This window comes from Hoplias malabaricus, chromosome 8, assembly GCF_029633855.1.
Source record: "Hoplias malabaricus isolate fHopMal1 chromosome 8, fHopMal1.hap1, whole genome shotgun sequence".
NCBI lineage: Eukaryota > Metazoa > Chordata > Actinopteri > Characiformes > Erythrinidae > Hoplias > Hoplias malabaricus.
The window spans coordinates 36,083,056-36,104,024 of record NC_089807.1 but is presented as its reverse complement, the minus strand read 5'-3'; the positions used below and the strand labels follow the sequence as shown (position 1 = coordinate 36,104,024).

At 38.7% G+C, this 20,969-nt stretch overlaps 1 protein-coding gene across 5 annotated transcripts in view; it reads right to left on the bottom strand.

Moving 5' to 3' along the window:
- The window catches only part of khdrbs2 (KH domain containing, RNA binding, signal transduction associated 2), a 142,218-nt gene extending 136,353 nt beyond the window's left edge, over positions 1-5,865 (bottom strand). For all 5 annotated transcript variants that reach the window (XM_066680006.1, XM_066680003.1, XM_066680004.1 and 2 more), the window contains exon 1: positions 5,567-5,865. In XM_066680006.1, the coding sequence (XP_066536103.1) occupies positions 5,567-5,657 (91 nt within the window). In that variant the 5' untranslated portion in view covers positions 5,658-5,865. The remainder of the gene's footprint in view (positions 1-5,566) is intronic.
- Positions 5,866-20,969: the final 15,104 nt, after the last annotated feature.

Below are 20,969 nucleotides of genomic sequence, written 5' to 3'. Positions count from 1 at the left end.
CCATCACCAAGGTATTCTGAGGGAATAAATAAAGCGTGGCTGGATACCATGCTTGGGTAAATAAAAGCTGGCAAGGAGCCAGTGTTTCAGACTCAGATTCAAACAAACCTCTAAGGCTTTAGTTAAAATGGTAGCTTCAAATGAAACAGCTGCTTTACCTCTGGGACCTATTTCAATATCACAAGTGAAAAATGCCCCGTTTTGGCATCATTTTCAACATCTTTCACTTGGCGTCTATATTAATCGATATGACTATGTGACGCATTCCCCTTTGAGTTTGTTTTTAAACCGGTGTTTCTTATCCCTGATGCCCTCCTGCCCTGTATATTTGGTGGATTGCGTGTGTTCCCGTTCTACAAAACATGGATAAGGTCTGGTAAAGCAGAGAAAGGACTGAAAACTGAAATGGAACACATACTGAGCAACATTTATTCTGTCAATATAAAGAGTGTTTAATAAAATAGTGTGTTAATAGACTTCAGTGTTTACATATGGGTGGGGCAATAAACAAAAATCAAGCTTTTAAGAATTCAAATTTAAAAATTAAAAAAAAATACACTTATTCAATAAGTTTATAACTGGACCTCTTACACAATGGTATATATATATTTTTGACAAGATAACTAATTTTATTAATTCATTACATTTCTGTAACCACTTCAACCTGGTCTTGAGCATAATTCAGGAACGCACAAATTAGAAAATGGTATTCATTACAATATATGATTATATTTTACTAAAACTAGTAGTTTTTGTACTAAGACATATGCAGAGACATTCTTTCTTGAACCAATTTTTCATACAAATACAATATTTTGTAATAAAAATATATAAATTAGTAATAATTACACATACTCAACTTTACTCAAAATATTTGTCTTAAACCTTGACTTCTGACCTTTGCAGGGCACCATGAAGGTCACTGGGGCTCTATTTTTCTGACGCAGTTCCCTGAATATTATTTCTTTTAAACATTTCATAATAAAAGTCCTTTGTCATCAGTTGTACTGTGTGACATGACAAAACTTCATTCATTCATTCATTATCTGTAACCCTTATCCAGTTCAGGGTCGCGGTGGGTCCAGAGCCTACCTGGAATCATTAGACGCAAGGTGGGAATACACCCTGGAGCCAGTCCTTCACAGGGCAACACAGACACACACACACAGACACACAGACACACACACACTCACACCTACGGACACTTTGGAGTCGCCAATCCACCTACCAACGTGTGTTTTTGGACTGTGGGAGGAAACCGGAGCACCCGGAGGAAACCCACGCAGACAAGGGGAAAACACACCAACTCCTCACAGACAGTCACCCGGAGGAAACCCACGCGGACATTGGGAGAACACACCAACTCCTCACAGACAGTCACCTGGAGCGGGAATCGAACCCACAACCTCCAGGTCCCTGGAGCTGTGTGTGACAAAACTTTAATTGATAAAAGTTTTAAGGTTTTTTTTTTTTAAGTTCCTGTTATTCAGCATGTGATTTTATATAAAGCACTTCTAAACCACTTTATAATTTTTAGTCTATTTTTAATAGCTCACTTATCATTCATTTCCTTTAGTCGAGGCATACATGCTTAAGATTAATCTTGTTGATGCCATGGAAATGTATTTAAATAAAAAGGTATTTTATCATAATCTGATATATGCTATTAATAATAATTAAAAACAAATCAAGGGTGTTGTTTTACATTGCTACCATGTCCACTTATCATCAGCAAAATAAGCAGTCAATGTCATGGCTTAGCATTTACGCACTGAAACGGCAGTGTGCTATCCCTCTCCAGGGTTTATGTCATAAACCTAAGGAACATATCCTGTCAAATTGCAGGGAGGGGCATTCGAGCTGCAGGCGAGTGACAAAGTGGAAAGTGAAGATAGAGGCGGGGACTTACTGCATATTTGTACATTCGCGCATACTGAATGAAGGCAGAGGTTTAGAGTTATGTCTGAGCTACTTTGAAGGCAAGCTAAATATGTCATTTTGATGAAGAGAGATGAGGGTTTTAGGCATTAAATCGATGACCAGATGAGTACTTTAATGTTTTAAAAGGAAAACTATTGATTTAAACATGACTGCCATCTCCGCCATCTGTGTACTGTTTAACAACATGGTACATTAGGACAGAAAAAACCAATATGTGGCCAAATATGTACATATTCAGTAACGACACTAGACAAACAGACTTTAGAACTGGAACTAGTTGTTTTATAACCCATGCTTTAAGCCCAGCAATGGCACAATGGCGTCTTCATCCGACATTCTGTACCTAATGAGCTCAGTCACTTTCAAAGAATGAATGTTTCATAAGGGAGACTGGTATCAAAGCTGAATCTTACAGGACTAAATTACACAGATCAGCTTCTCCTCAAGACTTATCTTCACTCGGTCTCCAGTGCATTTCCTCACATGTCCTTGTTGAAAACGCTCAGATCTACGGATGTAAACTCACTGTTTAAGCAGTATTTTCTCGGCTCACCACAGAAAAGTAACAGCGAGGCTGCGGGATATTTTTTCCACAAATGTGCTTCAGAGAATCAGATCTAATGGGAACAGCAGCAGAATCTGCTTGTGTTTCAGTTTCACTATATGAGCAGAATGAACAAAGCTCGAGTGTCTGACATGGTTCACATTCTGGACCAACATCGTTATTTAATAGAAATATCTTCTATTATTTTAGAAAGTATGACAGTGATGCATTGTTCTGCTTTGCTCCTTGGGGACTTTTAATGAGAACTGGCCCTCAGCTATCTCCGATAATACGGAGCATATAGAGAGCACATTGTTACTGTCAAAGCAAACCTAGAATCCCATTTTATTTATTTTTTTAATATTTGTTTAATTTTTTGTTTTTTTAAGAATTGGAAGCTGCCAGCTGCTCTTCACAATGAGTCTGAACTCCATGATGAATGGAACAATAGAAACCCTCCAGAACATGAAGACAAATCATGTTCTATTAACTACCTTGAAAAGTTTGGGAAGATATGTTTTCCCCTGTAATGATTGGGAAATTGGAGATATGCTTATTATTAATACACATTTATTATACTATCAGTGAGTGGCATTCATTTCAGGTCTGCATGTCATCTTAATAACCATACTCAGTGTAGTAAGGCCAGCTGCCTTTTATATCAATTTATCAGATAGCGCACAAATTATTTATTAGCCCTATGTGGAATGATATTATCTTGATCGGTCCATAAAGATAATGACTTGCAAATTATTTCAGTGGACTGGAGAGATGATGCTTCCATTTGCATCATTTGCATGTTATAACCATCCCTCACTTGTCCATAACAGGTTGGCAGCATGATATTAGGATAATCAGGTTTCTAGATTTTAACACTGATCATGAACATGGGGCTAAATGCAGCCTGGGAGTTTATTAATCTATTTATTTATTTATTTATTTAATTTGGGAAGGGGATGGGGGTGTTATTGTTGTTTTGTTTGTTTGTTTGTGTTTTAACAACAAAAACATCAGTCAAAAATATCCCCAACAAAAGTTCACAAAGGATTTCACAGACAGCAAATTATTGATTGTGTAAAACAAGGTCAATTTAGCACCTCTTTCAAAGCGGCAGACTCTCTTAACTTCAGCTGCATCACGCCGGCAAGTCATTCATCATCGCTGTCTGAAAGAGAGGAGCAGAAAGCTCCAGCTGTCGTGTATGTCGTGGCTCTGAGGTTGAGCGTCATGCCGGGGATGAGATGGGCTCTCAGAGATTTCCCTTTAAGCCTGATGAAGCAAACCAAGCATTCGCCGGCTACTCAACCCACAGGGTAACACTCTTCAAACAGAGCAGGTTCTACAGCGGTCACAATCTGAGCACGCCTCACTGAGGAAATGATAATGTCACATTTTTTCAACCTTTAGGAAGTCTTCAAGGATACAGAGGGGTGGTTTACAATCATTACAAGTCTCATATTCATACCTTAAAAAATACAACACTAAAAATCAAGGTAGCGCATACAATCCAGAATATTACATTGTATATAAAGGCTGTTTAAAAGAACATATATGTACTATGTTATTATTCATTAAACTGAAATTTAATGTGCGCCTATTATTTTGGGGGTTTTTGTAACATTTCATAAGTTACATTTCAATATTTACAACTTAAATAATAATTGGCTTCATCACCTGAAGTAGAGTGATACACAGCCCACACTAGGACATTTACAAATGGATGTTATGAAACTGAATCTCTCCTGGACTTGCAATACATATCTGCAACAATGTTCCCGCCTTCTAAACTCCTACAGAAGCTGTCAAACTGTTGCTCTAATGACTTTCTCATATTTAGCCCAAGACTTTGACCGTTTTTCAGAGAAAAAACACTGTTATGCATCTCTTCTAATGCGAAGGTAAACTGAAACTCATAGATTAGACACTGGTTACTGTGAAGAAATAGGTATGTGTCGGAAACACCAAAAGACTCATGTAGTCACATGGGGAAAAAAACGACCCCTGGTCAAATTACATTGTGTTGGTTTTGATTTACATCAAAAGTGTACTTTAATTTAATTAAATGTGTGATTTCTTTAACAAAGATGAGTGCACAGTTTCTTATTTATTTGATGAGTGAAATATTTTGGAGGGAAAAAAGGGGCACTTAAACTTTATTTATTTTTTAGATATTCCAAGACCCACCTCTTGGAAGAAGCTATGAGGATGATGAGAGTGGATAGGTTACGGATCTTAAATGAATGAACTCTGTGTGTTTATGTATATATCACAGTAATTGTAACAACACTTTGGCGCAAAAAAAGCAACATAATTCAGTGTGTACGGTTTTATTGACCAGTGTTCCTTCACTGCTTGAAAAAAATGGGGGAACATTTGGGAAAGCATTCCCACAGCTCTCATCTTAACCTGGAGCATCCTTGAGTATGTAATCTGTTATTAGTGATGATAGCAATGACAGCATTCATAATTCCTGAATCCATAAACTGAACCGAGCCCAATGAGAGGATTTTAGCACTTTCAGCGTCTCGGGTCATGACATGGGCAGCACTGGCATCTGATTACCACTGAGTTTAACCTGGTCAGTTAAGCAGGGACCGGTTAACCATAAAGAAATAACCCTGACATACCTTTGAGTCCCATAATAGCTTGCTTCAAAGCTTCCAAACCAACACACCTGAGAAGCTTTTTGACCCCTTAACAGCATGGCGGGTTAAAGCTGCACTCAGACCCGCCTCCACACCTCCTTCACTCCCTCCCTCCCTCCATCCATCCCTACCTCCATCCCTTCTTCCCACTCTCCAAACCCTGGACCAGACCGCAGAAGCGTTCATTTAATAAACAACAACAATAACAACAGCACACAAACGGTTTGAAAAACACCACCTGCACCAGTTAAGTCGGGAATACCTTAGGCTACCAGACAGGGAGGAGTAACCTGGGGTTACAGTGATACTGTACGTGTGTGTGTGTGTGTGTGTGTGAGAGAGAGAGAGAGAGAGAGAGAGAGAGAGAGAGAGAGAGAGAGAGAGAGAGCAACGAACAAAACGGTGAAAAACAGGGTGAAAATAACAGTGGTGTTACCTTCAGCCAGAAGGCGCATGGCGTGAACGAAAGACGGATCCAGGCTTTCTTTCTCAGCCACGAGCTCCGGTAAGTACTTGTCCTGATCCATTAGCGGACACCTCTCCTCTCCTCGCGCCGAGAGCAGGTGAGACAACAACGGGGGGAAAAGTGTCGAGACTCGGGACGCGGCTCTGACTTCAGCCTCAGAGGAGTCGACAACTGCAAGAGCGGTTACGGTCTGAACTGTATCTTCGTTAACGGCGGTTTAAATAAGCGCAGCGTGGAAACAAACAAACAAAAAGACCACTCATGTCCCCTTCACGCTCGCTATAAACGCAGGGTTCTCGTGCGAACGCTCCCTGCCTATAGCCACGGCACGAGCGCCCTGGCCCCGCCCTTCTGCGTCCTGATTGGCTGGAGCCAAGACGCGAATTCTGGAGAACGTCAAAAGGCATTAATGGATAACGGTATCTAAAGGTAGACCACCTCTCAGTTCGATACCCAACCGTGCGGTACAAATCGTTTCAGTATCATTTACTAGTGGGAATTTAGATGAGTTTGTTTTAGTCACACACAAATAAGACCCAGCTATTTTGTCATCTAATTGATTTTACAACCCCATGGCCCTATTCTTTATCTTTTTGAAAAAAAAAATGAAAAGTGGTGTCTATTATTCCAAGTTCAGTTTCAATAAAAGCAAAATTTATTCTTTCATTCATTCATTCACCTCCTGTAACTGCTCCATTCTCAACAGGATTTGACAAAGAGTCATTGCGCTCAGGGCAGGGATCACACACTGTACAGGGCCGCAATTGATGGCACACTCAAACCCTCTCAAGACAAATTTGCATTGCCAAACATCGTTCCATTTGTTGTAAGGAAACAAGATCACCCAGAGGAAACCTACACAGACAAATGCTGGAGCTGTGCAGCAGCAACTTTACATGTTACACTATCATGCTGCGTATTTAACAAAACGTACCTTTTTATTAATTTATGAACAAGCATTTCATTATGTTTACTAGAGTCTGTTGAACAAATCAAATAAGATGTAAAAGTCAGATACTATTAAGTAGTTCAATGGGTAAATTTTGAAAGAGATTTCAAGATCTTTCAAACAGTCTACATTCTGTGAAAAAGGAAAGTAAATTTAAAAACCGAGTGAGTAAGTACGTTAAAGGACACTTCCATGAAGTGCTCTGCATTTAAACAATAACACCAAGAACAGACTACAACCAAACAAGCAGAAATAGATTTTGGGAATAATGAGGAGTAGACTATTCTAGAGAATCTAGAAGAGATCTGGGGGGGGGGGGGGGTGCTTACAGTATTAGCATCTAGATCTGCTCTTTGGCTTTGTCTTATTTGTAAATATTTATATAAAACTATAATTACATATTCATATGTATATATATTTATTATTTATAAGAGGAAATTTTTGCAAATGACAAATCACTACAGTCACTAGACATTCAACACTAAAAGAAGCAGCCTAAAAGTTATAGCTGTCACTGACACAGCTGAAAAACCAATGTCCTAAATTCAGTGTGGACTGCAAAATGTATGTTCCCTCTATGCCACAAAATATGAGGGGGCAATATGAAAATGTATTATCTTTATTGTGATCAGTTGCTCAATGAAATGATAAATTAGGACATAACATAGCAAGCTAAAATGATCGCTAGCATCCAGTCTCTCAGTAAACAAAGTCAGACGGATTACCCTTTGCCACTACTTTGCATATAGGGAATAAAATCAATTCTGTGCTTTTTTCTGTGGCTGCATCACTGTCATTACATCCTTGGCAGATATTCTTGTTACATTGGATCTACTGTACATTGGTGGAACACAGCAAACATTATTATAACATACACATGCAAACATTATTATAACACTTATATAACTATAACCCTGATTAAAACTCGCTTATTAAATTCCAATAAAAAATGAGCAAAAGTTATAAAACTGTTAAGATGGATGCTGCTCAGATGGAAAAGTAAACAAAGGTAAGCTAACGAATGAACCAAGGTGAAATCTGTCTTAAGGAAGACACTTGTTCCATATTTATAGCAGGGCACAAAGTCAGCTCAATTTGTTGTGTCCGTGAATACTAATCAATGGCGTTCCTGTATGCCTCAGTTTGCCAAGATGGATTAGGCATTTGTGACAGGGAGTCTATAGAGGGAAAACATGCGCAAACAAACACAACCTCTCATGCGCGCATTCACGCACACACACACACACACACACACACACACACACACACACACACACACACACAGAGTGAGGGAGAGAGAGGGAGAGGTGGGGAAGTGGGGAAAGACAGAGGGAAGAAGATGAAGGCCCGCTTGCCTAATTAATGACTGAATGGATTACTGTGTTGTTGGCAAACATCTGTAAACCCAGTGTCACTTTCAGCAACTGCCTTGAGAGCATGTTCATAGATGAACGGTCCACTGGAACGTGACAACTCAACACAGTGTACTAAAAAGCCTCAGTATCCTTCAATATTTAGCTGTTGATTTGTTCCTTATGAAAGTATCTCATATAACCATCAGTAGTCATGCTGTCTGTAGCCTGGTAAAATAAAATGGTTGAGAAATGATAATGGTTCAGAATTACATTGCTGATTTGATTTGCTCCAGGTTTGCATTATCATAAAATCTATAGTAGCTCTTTATAATCAAGGGGTTAATACTTACCAAACCACAAGTAAGTTGCTCACCATAGATTCATTTTCTCAATTACATATCCTGTCTATAGGAACTCAGAAAACTCCAGTAGACTGGCCCTAAGCTCCAAAAAATCATGTTAATACAATGTGGCATTAGCTTCAGTTCATATGCTAAAGCACAGAACTTTAGGCTGGCTACTTCATATGCTGCGTTCAACTAGAGCTCTGATCACCAACTAGGCAAAAACACACAAAAGGCAATTCCAACTCAGGATGGTATTCTCAGTATGAAGTCAAATTAACATGGATGCTCACACAAGAAAAAGAAAAGAAAAACATAAATAAAATAATAATAATAAAACAATGCTGCTTGTCAGCTGTTAATACTGACTGACCAGCTAAACAAGAATCAGACCAGCATAGCTTAAAACACAGTCTATACATCTATAATATCTATTATTTAGAGAAGGTAAATACATCATAAATGTTAGCATTGTGCAAGTAATGTTAGCTAGCTAGCATGTTGCTAACAATACTTGTGTTCATGAAGGGAACCATGTTATTTGTATCCTGAATGTGTGGAGGTCTAAAATGATGTTATTCCAAACTCTAACTTCTCAAGATGAGCAATCATTAGAGTAAAATAATTCTTATTCTTGAATAAAACAGCCCAATATGCTACACTAGCATCAAGATTCTGGTTAGAGTGAATGTTTGGCACACAGAATTGTCAAATAGGTTTAGGGCTCATGTGCTGATTTATTCAGGTATTGAATAAATATGGACTGTGGGAAAGAAGGAAAGACGTGGAGAATATCAAGCTTGTGGTTTCATTTTAGTTTCAGAGCATTTGGGTTGGTTGCCAGTTTTGTGTAGCATCGCATGGCGTATTCTGATTTTGAAGTAGATTTTCTTTCTCATTTCCCTATTTTCTCTTATATCCATATAAGTATGAGCACCTGGATCAGCAGTGGCGTTTCTAATGAAACCACTACTCCATTGAAGGCTTGTTTGTATGTCCTCCGATTAGTTATTAATGTGTTTTGATAGCTGATGAGTGTGAATGTTAGTGAAGGTTGGGTTGTTCAATAAATATGGATGGTCAAAAAATGTCTAAGTTCAATTCAAGGTCTTTTTTAATGAGGTTGGTTAGAGGGTAAAACAGTGACCCTGGGCCTTAATCAGCTCCAATTTATAATGGACCATTTCTAAGAAATATATTTGAATCTGTTTCAATGGTGCATTATATCCAAGCGCATTTTGTCCATCATCTCATTATCTCCAAATGTAGCCTGCAGCTGGAGACGTACCATGGTAGGCCATCAGAGATATCACTTCACTGCCTCTAGACCAGGATCTTACGCGATGATACATTGTTAAGATGTGCAATTAAAGGGAATTTCACAACCTTGACATTATTTTCATTATTTTCTGATTGCTTGGACTAATTTGCTCTTCAACGAGAAGCATTTGAACGGCTTTTTAGAGCACTCTAGTGGTCATAATGAAAACTGCAAGCTGCATGGGATCGAGTGAATTAAACCAGCATTAATTGTTGATTAATTCTTTGGAACATATACTATATGCACCTGTATTCTGCTTATTAAATACACAATGATCTTGTGATGTTTAAAGGAATGATCATCCATCTTTTTTAACCTTTTGGTGCGGTTTAAAGGAACTTTAAAGAAACTTAGAGATGAACATTTCTTCACAATGGCATTGATAGGAACCAGGGGTCAGGACATTTACAGTGCAAATTTAGCTACTATACACTATCCAGATCAAGCAGTGAACCTGACTTGTCTTGTGAGGTCTTGTGTCCTGATAAAGGCTATCTATCTATCTATCTATCTATCTATCTATCTATCTATCTATCTATCTTGCTTGTTTTAAGTTTTTTTCTATCAGGCATCAGGCACCAGATATGTAATCATTCCAGGTAATAACTGTGATGGATATTTTACAGGCTTTAAACAGTTCTGACGTCTGGTTTCTATCATAAAAACTGTGAGCAATTCACATCAAACCACTCTGTGTACATCTCAGTGATATAATTATGCAAAGAAATCAGTGGAATTCTCTTTTTTCAAACATGCATCACCTGAAAAGAAGAAAATGAATAAAAGGTATATCAATTACAGCAGTAATATATCCAAAGTCTAGAAGCCTGAATCCAAATGTCTCAAGCAGGCTGCTGGCAGGAGAGATCCACAGCTCATTCCAGATTGATCACACATCAAGCACTGAAGGGTAATTAGACTCCTTTTTTTTTAATGTTGGGCAAAAATAATTGTTCTCAGTTGAGATTTCATAAAAGTGATGAATTATATAGCTTTGGCTGGGCTGAGACTTAGACGTACTCAATCTTTATCTAATGGTGGAAAGATCCAGTGCTGGTCATAGTAAATTGACTTTGTGCCTCAGAGCAAGCTCCTCGACAAAATTCATGATTACAGACTCGGCTGAACGATGTGTGTTAGTGTGGAAGTGTGTGTGTATGCACAGGGCAAAGCTCTGACTAATAAGCAACGTAAGCAGCTTTGTAGGGCCCCCACAGCAACATGGGGGCGCTCTAAACATTTTGGGGCACTACTGTCTAAGATGCTGGGGTGAGTGGAAAAGCTGGTGGTTTAAATATGTCTAAAAATGTTGTAAACATCTGGAGCTGTAAAACAGAAACAAAATACAAGGTGTGAAAAAGCTGGAAGATAATCTCCATGTCTAATCTCCATAGAAAAATCATGAAACAAAACGAGTCTCACTGGAGAGACTGCAGATAAATTGAAAATGAGCATGCCCAGTGCCAGCTCTGGGCTGTGAGTCAGTGCAACTACATTCTCTGGATCTATTCAGTACCTTTGGGGTGATTTATGATCCAGAACTAATCAACAAACATTAGTACCTGACCTCCTTAACCTTCTTACAGAAACATTCCTACATCTATTGTTAAGGCTAGAAGACTAGAATAAGAGGCACACGCCCCAAATAAATATTCTCAAATTAATAATTTAATGATGATTCTAAGGAATGTCTGTTCTCTTAGTTTTTTTTTTTTTTTCTCGTTCAGAAGCTAGGTAGAACGGTAGGCTGCGGCTGAACATTCATTCATTTATTATCTGTAAGCGCTTATCCAGTTCAGGGTCGCGGTGGGTCCAGAGCCTACCCGGAATCATTGGGAACAAGGCTGGAACACACCCTGTAGGGGGCGGCAGTCCTTCATACACACACACACACACTCACACACACACACACGCTCCCACCTACGGACACTTGTTTCTGATCCACCTACTAACGTGTGTTTTTTGGACCATGGTAGGAAACCCACGCGGACAAGGGGAGAACACACAAAACTCCTCACAGACAGTCACCCAGAGCTTGACTTGAACCCACAACCTCCAAGTCCCTGGAGCTGTGTGAACTTTTTAACTCAAGTTGTTTACTTTTATGCAGTTAGTCGTCTCCTTAATTTGTAGTCAGTTTCACATTAATTAATCAGAAAAATAAGTGAATATTACTCAGCTATGGAGCAGGAATAGAGCAATATTCTCATCTCTTTACATGCTTTTTCACCATTTGGCAGGTCTTTTCGGCAGCCAAGCACCTCCACATGCCATTCCTTTACCCATTTACCGACACAGGGCCTCGTAAACACATCAAACCTGTTTCCAATGTGCAAGCCGACTGCAGAAAATGGTGAGGAAATATCCTCTGAAAGTTATGAAAAATTATTTAGTGTTTTAACATGTGCACCATTCAATTTTGGATACTGTTTGATAAAGAACCCCTAAACAATTCAGCGTAGGGCCCCTGGAATGTTAAAGGCACCCCCCCCCCCCAATATCTAAAAGCAGCCCTGAGTATGTATTGTCGAGAGAGGCCAGATAAAGTCTGAATGTATTTGTCACATTGACGCTTTCCTAATTGTAAAGTGAGAGTAATGGCCATGAGAACTCTCCTAAATCTTGCTGGTATCTTGAGCTTGTTCGGAGATCTCTCACAAGGCAGCCACGAGGTTCTTAGGTGTGTATCAAAAACTCGAGCAAATGTACCCATGGCAGAAATGATGGATTTGTTATTTTAGCCTGAGCCCAGGATGTGGAACGCTATAGCCCTGTGTGTGAATTATTAAGCAGTGCGAGTGTGGGGCAGAGCGGGGGGCTGGAGAGTGAGAGAGTGAGAGAGAGAGAGAGAGAGAGAGAGAGAGAGAGAGAGAGAGAGAGAGAGAGAGAGAGAGAAAGAGAGAGAGGAGGAAAAGAGGATATTAAGACTTGCTCAGTTAGAGAACTAATGGCCCTCATGAAGTCTAAAACCCCAAAGTCTCGTTAACCTTCTGTTTTACTCTGCAGGGGGTTTTCTTTTCGCCAACTCTTTGTTTCAGAGAAAATGGCTGTATATTTCCTCACTAACAGGTGCTCCAGTCTGCCGACATACTGCTGTCAACATCACAGAGAGAAGCCTAGGCTATTTTGTACTGCATTTTTCTACTATAAATCCCATAGTACTCTGGTATGTAATATAAACAGCAGCAAACAAGCGAGCCGGAGACATGATAGTGCTGGTGATGATATGCCTGTGACTGGCTGAGTTGGATAATCATGGATTTCATCAACTCAGACAATCGCAGGTTTCAAATAATAAGAATGCATAAAAACATACAGAGCTCAGAGTGTTTTTGCCCAGGGCTCAGAAAGCCACTTTTCCTCACATCCTAAATTATACCCAGCTTCTTCCAAACAGTGAAACTGGCGGGCAATTTACACTCTGTTAATGTATGTCTCAAACAAAAGCCTGATGCACAGACCTACTTGTAAGCCATGTAGTCTAAAGGTTATAGACAACTGGCTTTGGAATATCCAACATGTAGTGGATGTATAGGGTGGTTGTCCCCCTGTTGCTGCAGATACTCTTAAAGAAACATAGTTCTTTACTGAACCAAAACCAAAAATGGTTCTTACATTGCATTATTCAAAGAACCCTTTGTAGCACTTTTATTTTTAAGTAATATGGAATTCTGGAAAGCTCAAAAATGGTTGTTTTTTTCATTTAAAGGGAAACTACATAATATTTATGCATTAAAGTAATAATAATCAAAGTTAGTGCGATGATTTTCTGACCTGTAATAGGGAGAATGTAGCCTCTGTCATTGCTACTCTAGGCTCAGCACTGCAGAAACTGCACTATGTAACTTTTGAGGAAGGTGTGAAACCACACCCCTTCCTCCACCTCACACTTGGTTTCAGAACAGTGCTGTAAAAGTGAACTACGCTCTGCTGCTCTAGGGGGAGCCCAAAAGCAAAAATACCAAATCTTACCTAGTGCTGCTTTAACTTTAAGGCCATTTTCATATGTTTACATTAAAAAATTAACACACACACAAAAGTATTCAGCTAATTAATCAAATCAGACCAAATTGCAAGTGTCCATAGAACTTCCATTGTTTAAAGATGCAAAGTTTTCATTGTTTGGAGCTGTAAAATAAATGTAACTGTAGCAGTTTCCTCTGTGATGTTGCAGAAAGACGAAAGCCCCAGGGGCAAGAAAACGATCTCCAATGAGTCATCAATCTGAGGTAGAGAGCAGAAGAACAAGGGAGATGATCACTCGTTGCATCAGTGTTCACAGTTGCCCTGTTTGAACAGAAGCTGGTGGGAGGGTGAACCCAAACAAGGCCATGCCGACTCCTCTCGTACCGCATATGCAGATCCGCTTCATTTAAAACATTTACAGGCTGAGAATTCTGAAATTAGTGTGCTAGTTTATGGAGAACAGTGTTTACCCACACTTCCAAACGAAGTATCCAAGGGTTCAAACACTCTCCTGCCAGCTCTGCAGAAACAGCAGGCTTTAAGAGCAGCTGTTGGAGAAATCTGTTATATAGATCGTAACATTAAACCTTTATGCCGTGTGTTCTATCACTGTAGAATCTACTGGTAATCAAGTGAATCACTGTTAGCAAACATCTGAGCTATTACAAGTTATTCATTTTTCAGCAGGGATTTCTGAGGTGGATACAAACCACCCCAAAAATTATCTGAAATATAATAAGAAAATGGGACCTCTAACAGCAGTGCAACCCCCGAACCATTTCCCCTCAGATACACTGTATGTAATGTTTTTGTCTGTGAGAGACTGTAGAACATTAAATTATAATCTTGCTTCAGATCTTAAGGCATTCCTCTCTATCCTTCCACAGTGAGATGACAATTTAACACAATGGGTCAGAAAGAACGTGGAGCTGTCAAAAAGACACTTCTAAAAAAAGGAAACAGACAAAGTGAAATTTCACATAAATTAGAACTAAAATTGAACTGTGTGGAAAAATATTTTGTACCAAGTGAAAGCAGAGCTCCTGAGGGAATGGGGGTGGGGGATAGACCATATATTGAAAATCATTTTTTTATATTTCATTCTCAAAACCTCAGTGTAGTTGTTTATTATATATATTTAAAATGATGGTTCTACAAGGGTTCTTTAGTAAAGAAAATGGTTCTGTATGAAACACTGAACACATGAAGAACCTTTTGCATGAATAAAGGGTTCTTTATGAGATGTGGTTCTTCTGAGATTTTCTGGGACTCTAAATTTAACTTAAATAACTTGTAAATAAATAAACTGTAGTCTCTGTTTTGCACATCAGAGTATGTGCATTTAACATGTTTGAATTATGTTAAAATAAAATAACCAAAGGCGGCAGTTGACACTTTTTCCACCTACCAACGTGTGTTTTTGGGACTGTGGAGCACCGGAGGAAACCCACACAGACACAGAGAGAACACACCACACTCCTCACAGACAGTCACCCAGAGCGGGACTCAAATCCACAACCTCCAGATCCCTGGAGCTGTGTGACTGCGACACTACCTGCTGCACCACCGTGCCAATCTTTTATACTACTGTTCATTCAAACATTACTATGTTTAAACCGGAAGTAAGTCATGATGTAGAAGCCAGCAGCTGAAATCCAGTCTATGAAGATATCCGAATGAAATATCCCACCCATTGCTTTCAGACCTCCTTCAAAGTCTACTTGATGTCCATTTGATTTATTGATTACTTTGGGATGTATAGAGGATTTCACAGAATACATTAAAAAAATACTTCTAAAATTACATACTCCGGCTTCGAGGCCTAGTTTTAATCACGGATTTGAAATTCCTTGACAGAATCCTTTGTCCTTGTGATCAGAGCAACGTTTAATATCTGTTCATTTGTTGAAAGTTTTCTACTGAGGGGATAACAGAAGATAAATAGAGAGTAGCAATATTAGGACAGTGCATGTAAATTAAAGCTGCTGTGGTGGAGGCCTGGCCAGATAAGGCTTGCCATTGCTCCTGGCCAAAAGTGTCCACGCAACCCGCTCACTTCTAGTGTGGGCTAGCAGCTTTCTGACAAGCCAATAGCCTTTGTCACCAATGATAATTTCCACAGTGAGCGCCGCAGTGGAAGAAAGTTTAATAACTGCCTCTGGTAAGAGAGAAAAATATGAATATAATAGACCATACATTGCAAATTGAAAATGCCTATTTTTGGAAGCGTCAGGGCTTTGAATATCACCAGTTATTACAGTCCGGCCCATTCTGTTGAGAGAGCCTTCCCATGCCAAATTAAGTTTAACTCTTTTTTTAAGGCCTTAGGGAACTTACGTATATGTTATGCTGATAGTGTCTTGTCTTTTGAGGACAGCATGGACCAAAGCAGGGACACTGAGACATTGTGTTCTGAGGACTGAATGAATAATTTGCTTTAAAAATTTGCATAATGAAAGTCTGGGTTAGCCAGGTACTAGGGGTCAAAAGAGGCATAAAGCTAATGGTCAGATCCTCTGATCAGATGCCTGCTGTGGGATCCAAATTTTCACTCCACATCACCGTTACGAACTGAAATGATCTGAGGTTTGACCAGACGTCCTCTTTTACCTGGACATGTCCTCTTTTTTAGACTTAAATAAATGTCTGGACAGAATTTCACAAATTAGAGCTTACATAGAATTTTGAGAACTAATGAACTAGTAGCCCTCCCCTACTCCGATTGGTTCGTTTGAGTGAGAAGGGGGAGTGGTGAAGTAGCCTAAAATCTTCTGATTGGACGGTCTGACTGTAGAGCTACCGTTATTGATCGATAACCTTCTCTGTAAACATTTAATTAGTCAGCCTGCACCTCAGTAGTCACCCTCCCCCCCCCCCCATATTTATATATACAATAAGAAATGACAAAAATGACAATGAGAAATAACAAAAACATACTATGGCCAATAATAAAACTACAACATCTAAAAGTCATGAATATTCACATTTATCACTAAAATGTCCATGTCTTACTTTTCACACCAACGTTGATTGATTTACTTTGATTCTTGAAGCACTTTCTGGTCTTTGCTTCTCTTTTCTGTGGAGGTGAGTTATTCAAATAACAACTGAATACAGCCATTTATGCATTTAATATTTTATAGCAGCTTTTGGTTGCCATGACTGCAGTGTAATGTTGTAGATGGTGTAGCACAGTAGGTAACACTGCTGCCTTCCATACGGCAGACTGGGGATTAGTTTACAGTTTGGACAGGAACATTTTTGTTCCACTGTAAGAAGACAGTTCAGCCCTGAAACACTGAAAAGGACGTGGAGCTATCAATAAGCTCCTGTGGAGAAAAGGGAATAGAGAATAAAAACAGTCTGACTGATGAATCTCAATCTGTTATTGGGATTTACTGAACACCAAACATGCAACTAACTTCTAAGACTGAACTTTTAAGAGCTGTGGTAAAGAACGTGTGCAGCTAAATCTGATAACGTGTCTTGCAAATTGTAAATGGAGTGTCAGTCACTCATATTACACACTGTATTTAAACAATACAGACAATATGCACATAATGTGGTATATAATGTGATATACAAGGCACCTGCCAGTGGAGAATTTCATAGTTATATGCTGTTTTTCCAAACACCACTTTTCTTGTTGCTCGAATATGAGTCTGGTAACCGCCTCTCAATTTAGAGGACGAGTACACTAGAATGAATCTCTAGACGTGAAAATTATGCGCATAACAAAATCTGAATTAAATAAAGCACACCCATGCCGCTTCTCCTTCAGAGACACGCATGTGTGAGAAACGGCATTTCCAAGCAATATTAACAAATTAAATGTCATAATTCAGTAGTTTATTCATAATGTTATTTAAATGGAGTGAGGCACATTGCTCCAGGCCCTTGTTCCATGCTAATAAAAAGTGATTGTGTCTATAGGCAAGGAAATATATCAGACCACTTTATTTCCTGTAATTTATGTTCTGCTTGGAGTTTCTCACAATAGCATCATGATGAAAGCAAAGCAGTGGTTTATCAAACCCCTCTGACAGACTGTGGAATATAGAGCATCAATATCTTTTTTTTTTTTTCAGGAAGCCTCATCGCTCACATCAGGTTTATTTTTGTTTTCAGTTTTATTTTTATTTATTTATTTATTTATAAGATTTATACATTTGTATGTCACTGTTTTGTGAAGTGCTTGTACAATATCTGCACTGGTTCCGTTTACTGCAAGTAAACACCTGAATAAAAACCTGTCACCAAGCCGGAGCATACCAATTATTGTCATGATTCCTTCACAGAGAACATTGTGTTTTTGGGTGGACACAACATGGTCAAGCTATCTATTTGTCTTACCTGCTTAAAAGCTGATTTTTTTTATGACATTTGGAATTTTTCAGATAAGAGACGCTGGTGTAGGTTCATTAGTATTCAGGGCAGCAACTGGAGACGGCAATGCTCTGTACAAACTGAAAGAAAATCACATAGATTTTCAATTCCTTTTTGCAAGTCAGTGCCAAAAAAGTAGCAGCTCCAAAAAATGGACTTAATGTGTGCTGGTGTATAGGAGACGGTAAGTCAAATGCAACATGTGATTTTAAATCAATGAATTATTAAAACCGTGAATAAATTATTTGATTTGAGCTGACAGCTAGTTTATTTAAGGTGCGGCGTACATCATGGATCCATACTAGGCCCCATAATATTCATCCTGCCAGCTTTGTATCCTTGTACATTGAGGGTTTATTTGAAACCATTCCGCTATTGTGATTAATGCAGAGGCTGAAAAATGATAGATGGCCGTGATCAATACGATGGCAATAAGAGAATACCCTCTGCTTAAATCAATGCTATGACTGAACCCTACTCACCATTATAGCTGGCCATTTTTTCTCTTTCTGTTGCAGAGAAGGAGGGGGTCCAATAAATTTAATTGCCACAAATGCGCAACATACACGATGTTTGTTGGAATATGTGCCATTGATCCTGGGAAACAAATGATTCTGGGGTGCAAATGAGTCGGTTAGAGCCGAGCAATACATCACAGCGTATATACCTCCCCATACATCACTGGCTATACTTCTCCATACATCACTTGGTGTTGGGATACAGCGAGTGGTTGGGAGGGTCCGGCATTAGCTCTGCTGCACTGCAGAGGAAATGAGTTCACCGTCACTTTCAGGGACAAACAGCAGCTTGTGTTACCGGACTCATTAGTCGCAAACCACATCTAAATAAAGAATCCATAGCTTAAGTGTTTGATCCCCAATTGCCCTCTTAAATGTGCGAGGAATATGCAGATCAATGAAATAAAGCCCACCCAGAGAAACACGATGCTTTAATTCATCATTAGTCCACTGAGATTGTGTTAGTGAGTATCCTCTGGACACTTGACTCCTAGAAGTGCCTTTGTTTGCACTTTCCCTCCACTCCAAGCACCTTGTCTTTTAGACTTCTCTGAGGGCCAACTTATCGAAGCAACACATGGAGAGGTCAGGACATGACCAGCCATAAGAATGTATGTTATATGGCAAGAAGTTGGTGGAAAAATACTTACTCTTCTGAGAAGACATTACACTATGTTACAATATTTCTGTGACGATCCGTCACTCCATAAAACATAGTTCCATTGCTGTACAGTTCAGCTTTAGGGGCTTTTTACCCCTATAGCTGACACTGATGTTCAGCTCATGTACAGATGCTTCAAAGTGTTCTCTTTCATTTTATGTTTTTCCATGGGGCCAGTGTAGCCTGCACGTGGAATACACTCCATTATGCGTCAACTAATTATGCCCAAGACTGATTAACGTAACAGTAAATAAATTGCGATCACATTTACTTGTTAATTGCCTGATGTTGAATAATTCAACAACAAAAAAAAGATGATTGGTAGGTGTATTTAATGTGACTCAGTCCCTTTGGAGACCAGCAATGATTTCATTACAGATTAAAATATTGCACAAAATAATTGACTGTGCAAAAAAAATATTTCTGATTTCTAATCTACTCCATTTGAATACAGTAGCTTTTTGAAATGTTTTAAACAGATGGACCAAAATATAGAATCTCTTTAAACAGACTTGCAATATAAAATGGTTCTTGCCTTCTTCTGTAATGTTATTAATTTGGAGATTTTTGGGGGATAGGCAAACATTTGTTAAAGATGGATTTCACCTCTTATTTTACATTTGAGCGTTTATTATGTAAGTATATGCAGTTTTAAGGGTTTTTTCTTTTTAAACCCTTTATTTATAGAAAAGTAATATTAAAAAAATAAAAACAAGGACCTATTTTTCTATGAAACAGTCTATACCTGCCTTTCTATTCCTGCCTTCATGACTTCAAATATTGTCTTCTGATTAATAGTTAAGGGGTGCTGGTGTCAGGCTCTAATTGTTATTAAAAAGAAAAACCACTGGTGTCTGCATCAGTGAAGGTTTGTGTGTACAGTGTTTTTAATATGGATGTTGCAATTGGAATGAAGTCCAATGGAAGTTCAGGTGGTTTTATTTTTTAAGTTTTAACTAATTATTTACTCTGTTGGTATACAACACTATATGGGGTGCAACTGTAGAAAAAAAAAGAAAAAATCTTTAAGTGAGTATTATAAAATTATTTGCTTATCTTTATAATAAATAAATAATAAATGATGATGATGATAATAATAATAATAATAATAATTATAATAATAATAATAATAATAATAATAATAATAATAATAATAATAATAATATTAAAAGAAAAATTCTTGAACCAGAAATGTTGTATTTGTAGTATGAGGTGTCCTGTTGCTCTTGGAATAAAATACAATAAAACAAACATACAATTAAATATACAAAGCAAACCCATTGTATCCAGCAGACTTAGAAGTCGACAATTAACATGGCACCAACTGCTGCAGTCCTAAACTGACTCTAACAAAAGGAAAAAAAAATAAGCCTTGCAAAATGTCAGGTTATCATCTGGATCAGGCCATTTCTGTTTCCTGCACTGCCCCTCTGCCCCTTCCTTCTTCAGCTATGAAATAATCTCAGTGGTCATGCAAGGAATAAGTGAGGAATCCAAACTCTCATCTCCACTTCCAATCGATCTGACAACTGAGACACAGCTGTGGTTGGTGGAGCTGGTGGAGCTGGGTGAGCACAGGCATAGTGTTTACAAACATGAGAAGAGCGTTATTAGTACTTTAATAAGTCCATCTTCATATTTCTGAATTACTTCTTCTTATTTTTTTTCACCAATTATGTATCACTGATTTGATTGGTTTGTTGTGTTCTCCCAGTGTCTGTGTGGGTTTCCACCGGGTGCTCCAGTTTCCTCCCATAGTCTGAAAACACACATAGATAGGTGGATTGGCGACTCAAAAGTGTCCATATGTTTGAGGGTATTAGTGAATGTGTGAATGTGAGGTGCCCTGCAATGGACGGGCGCCCCCTCCAGG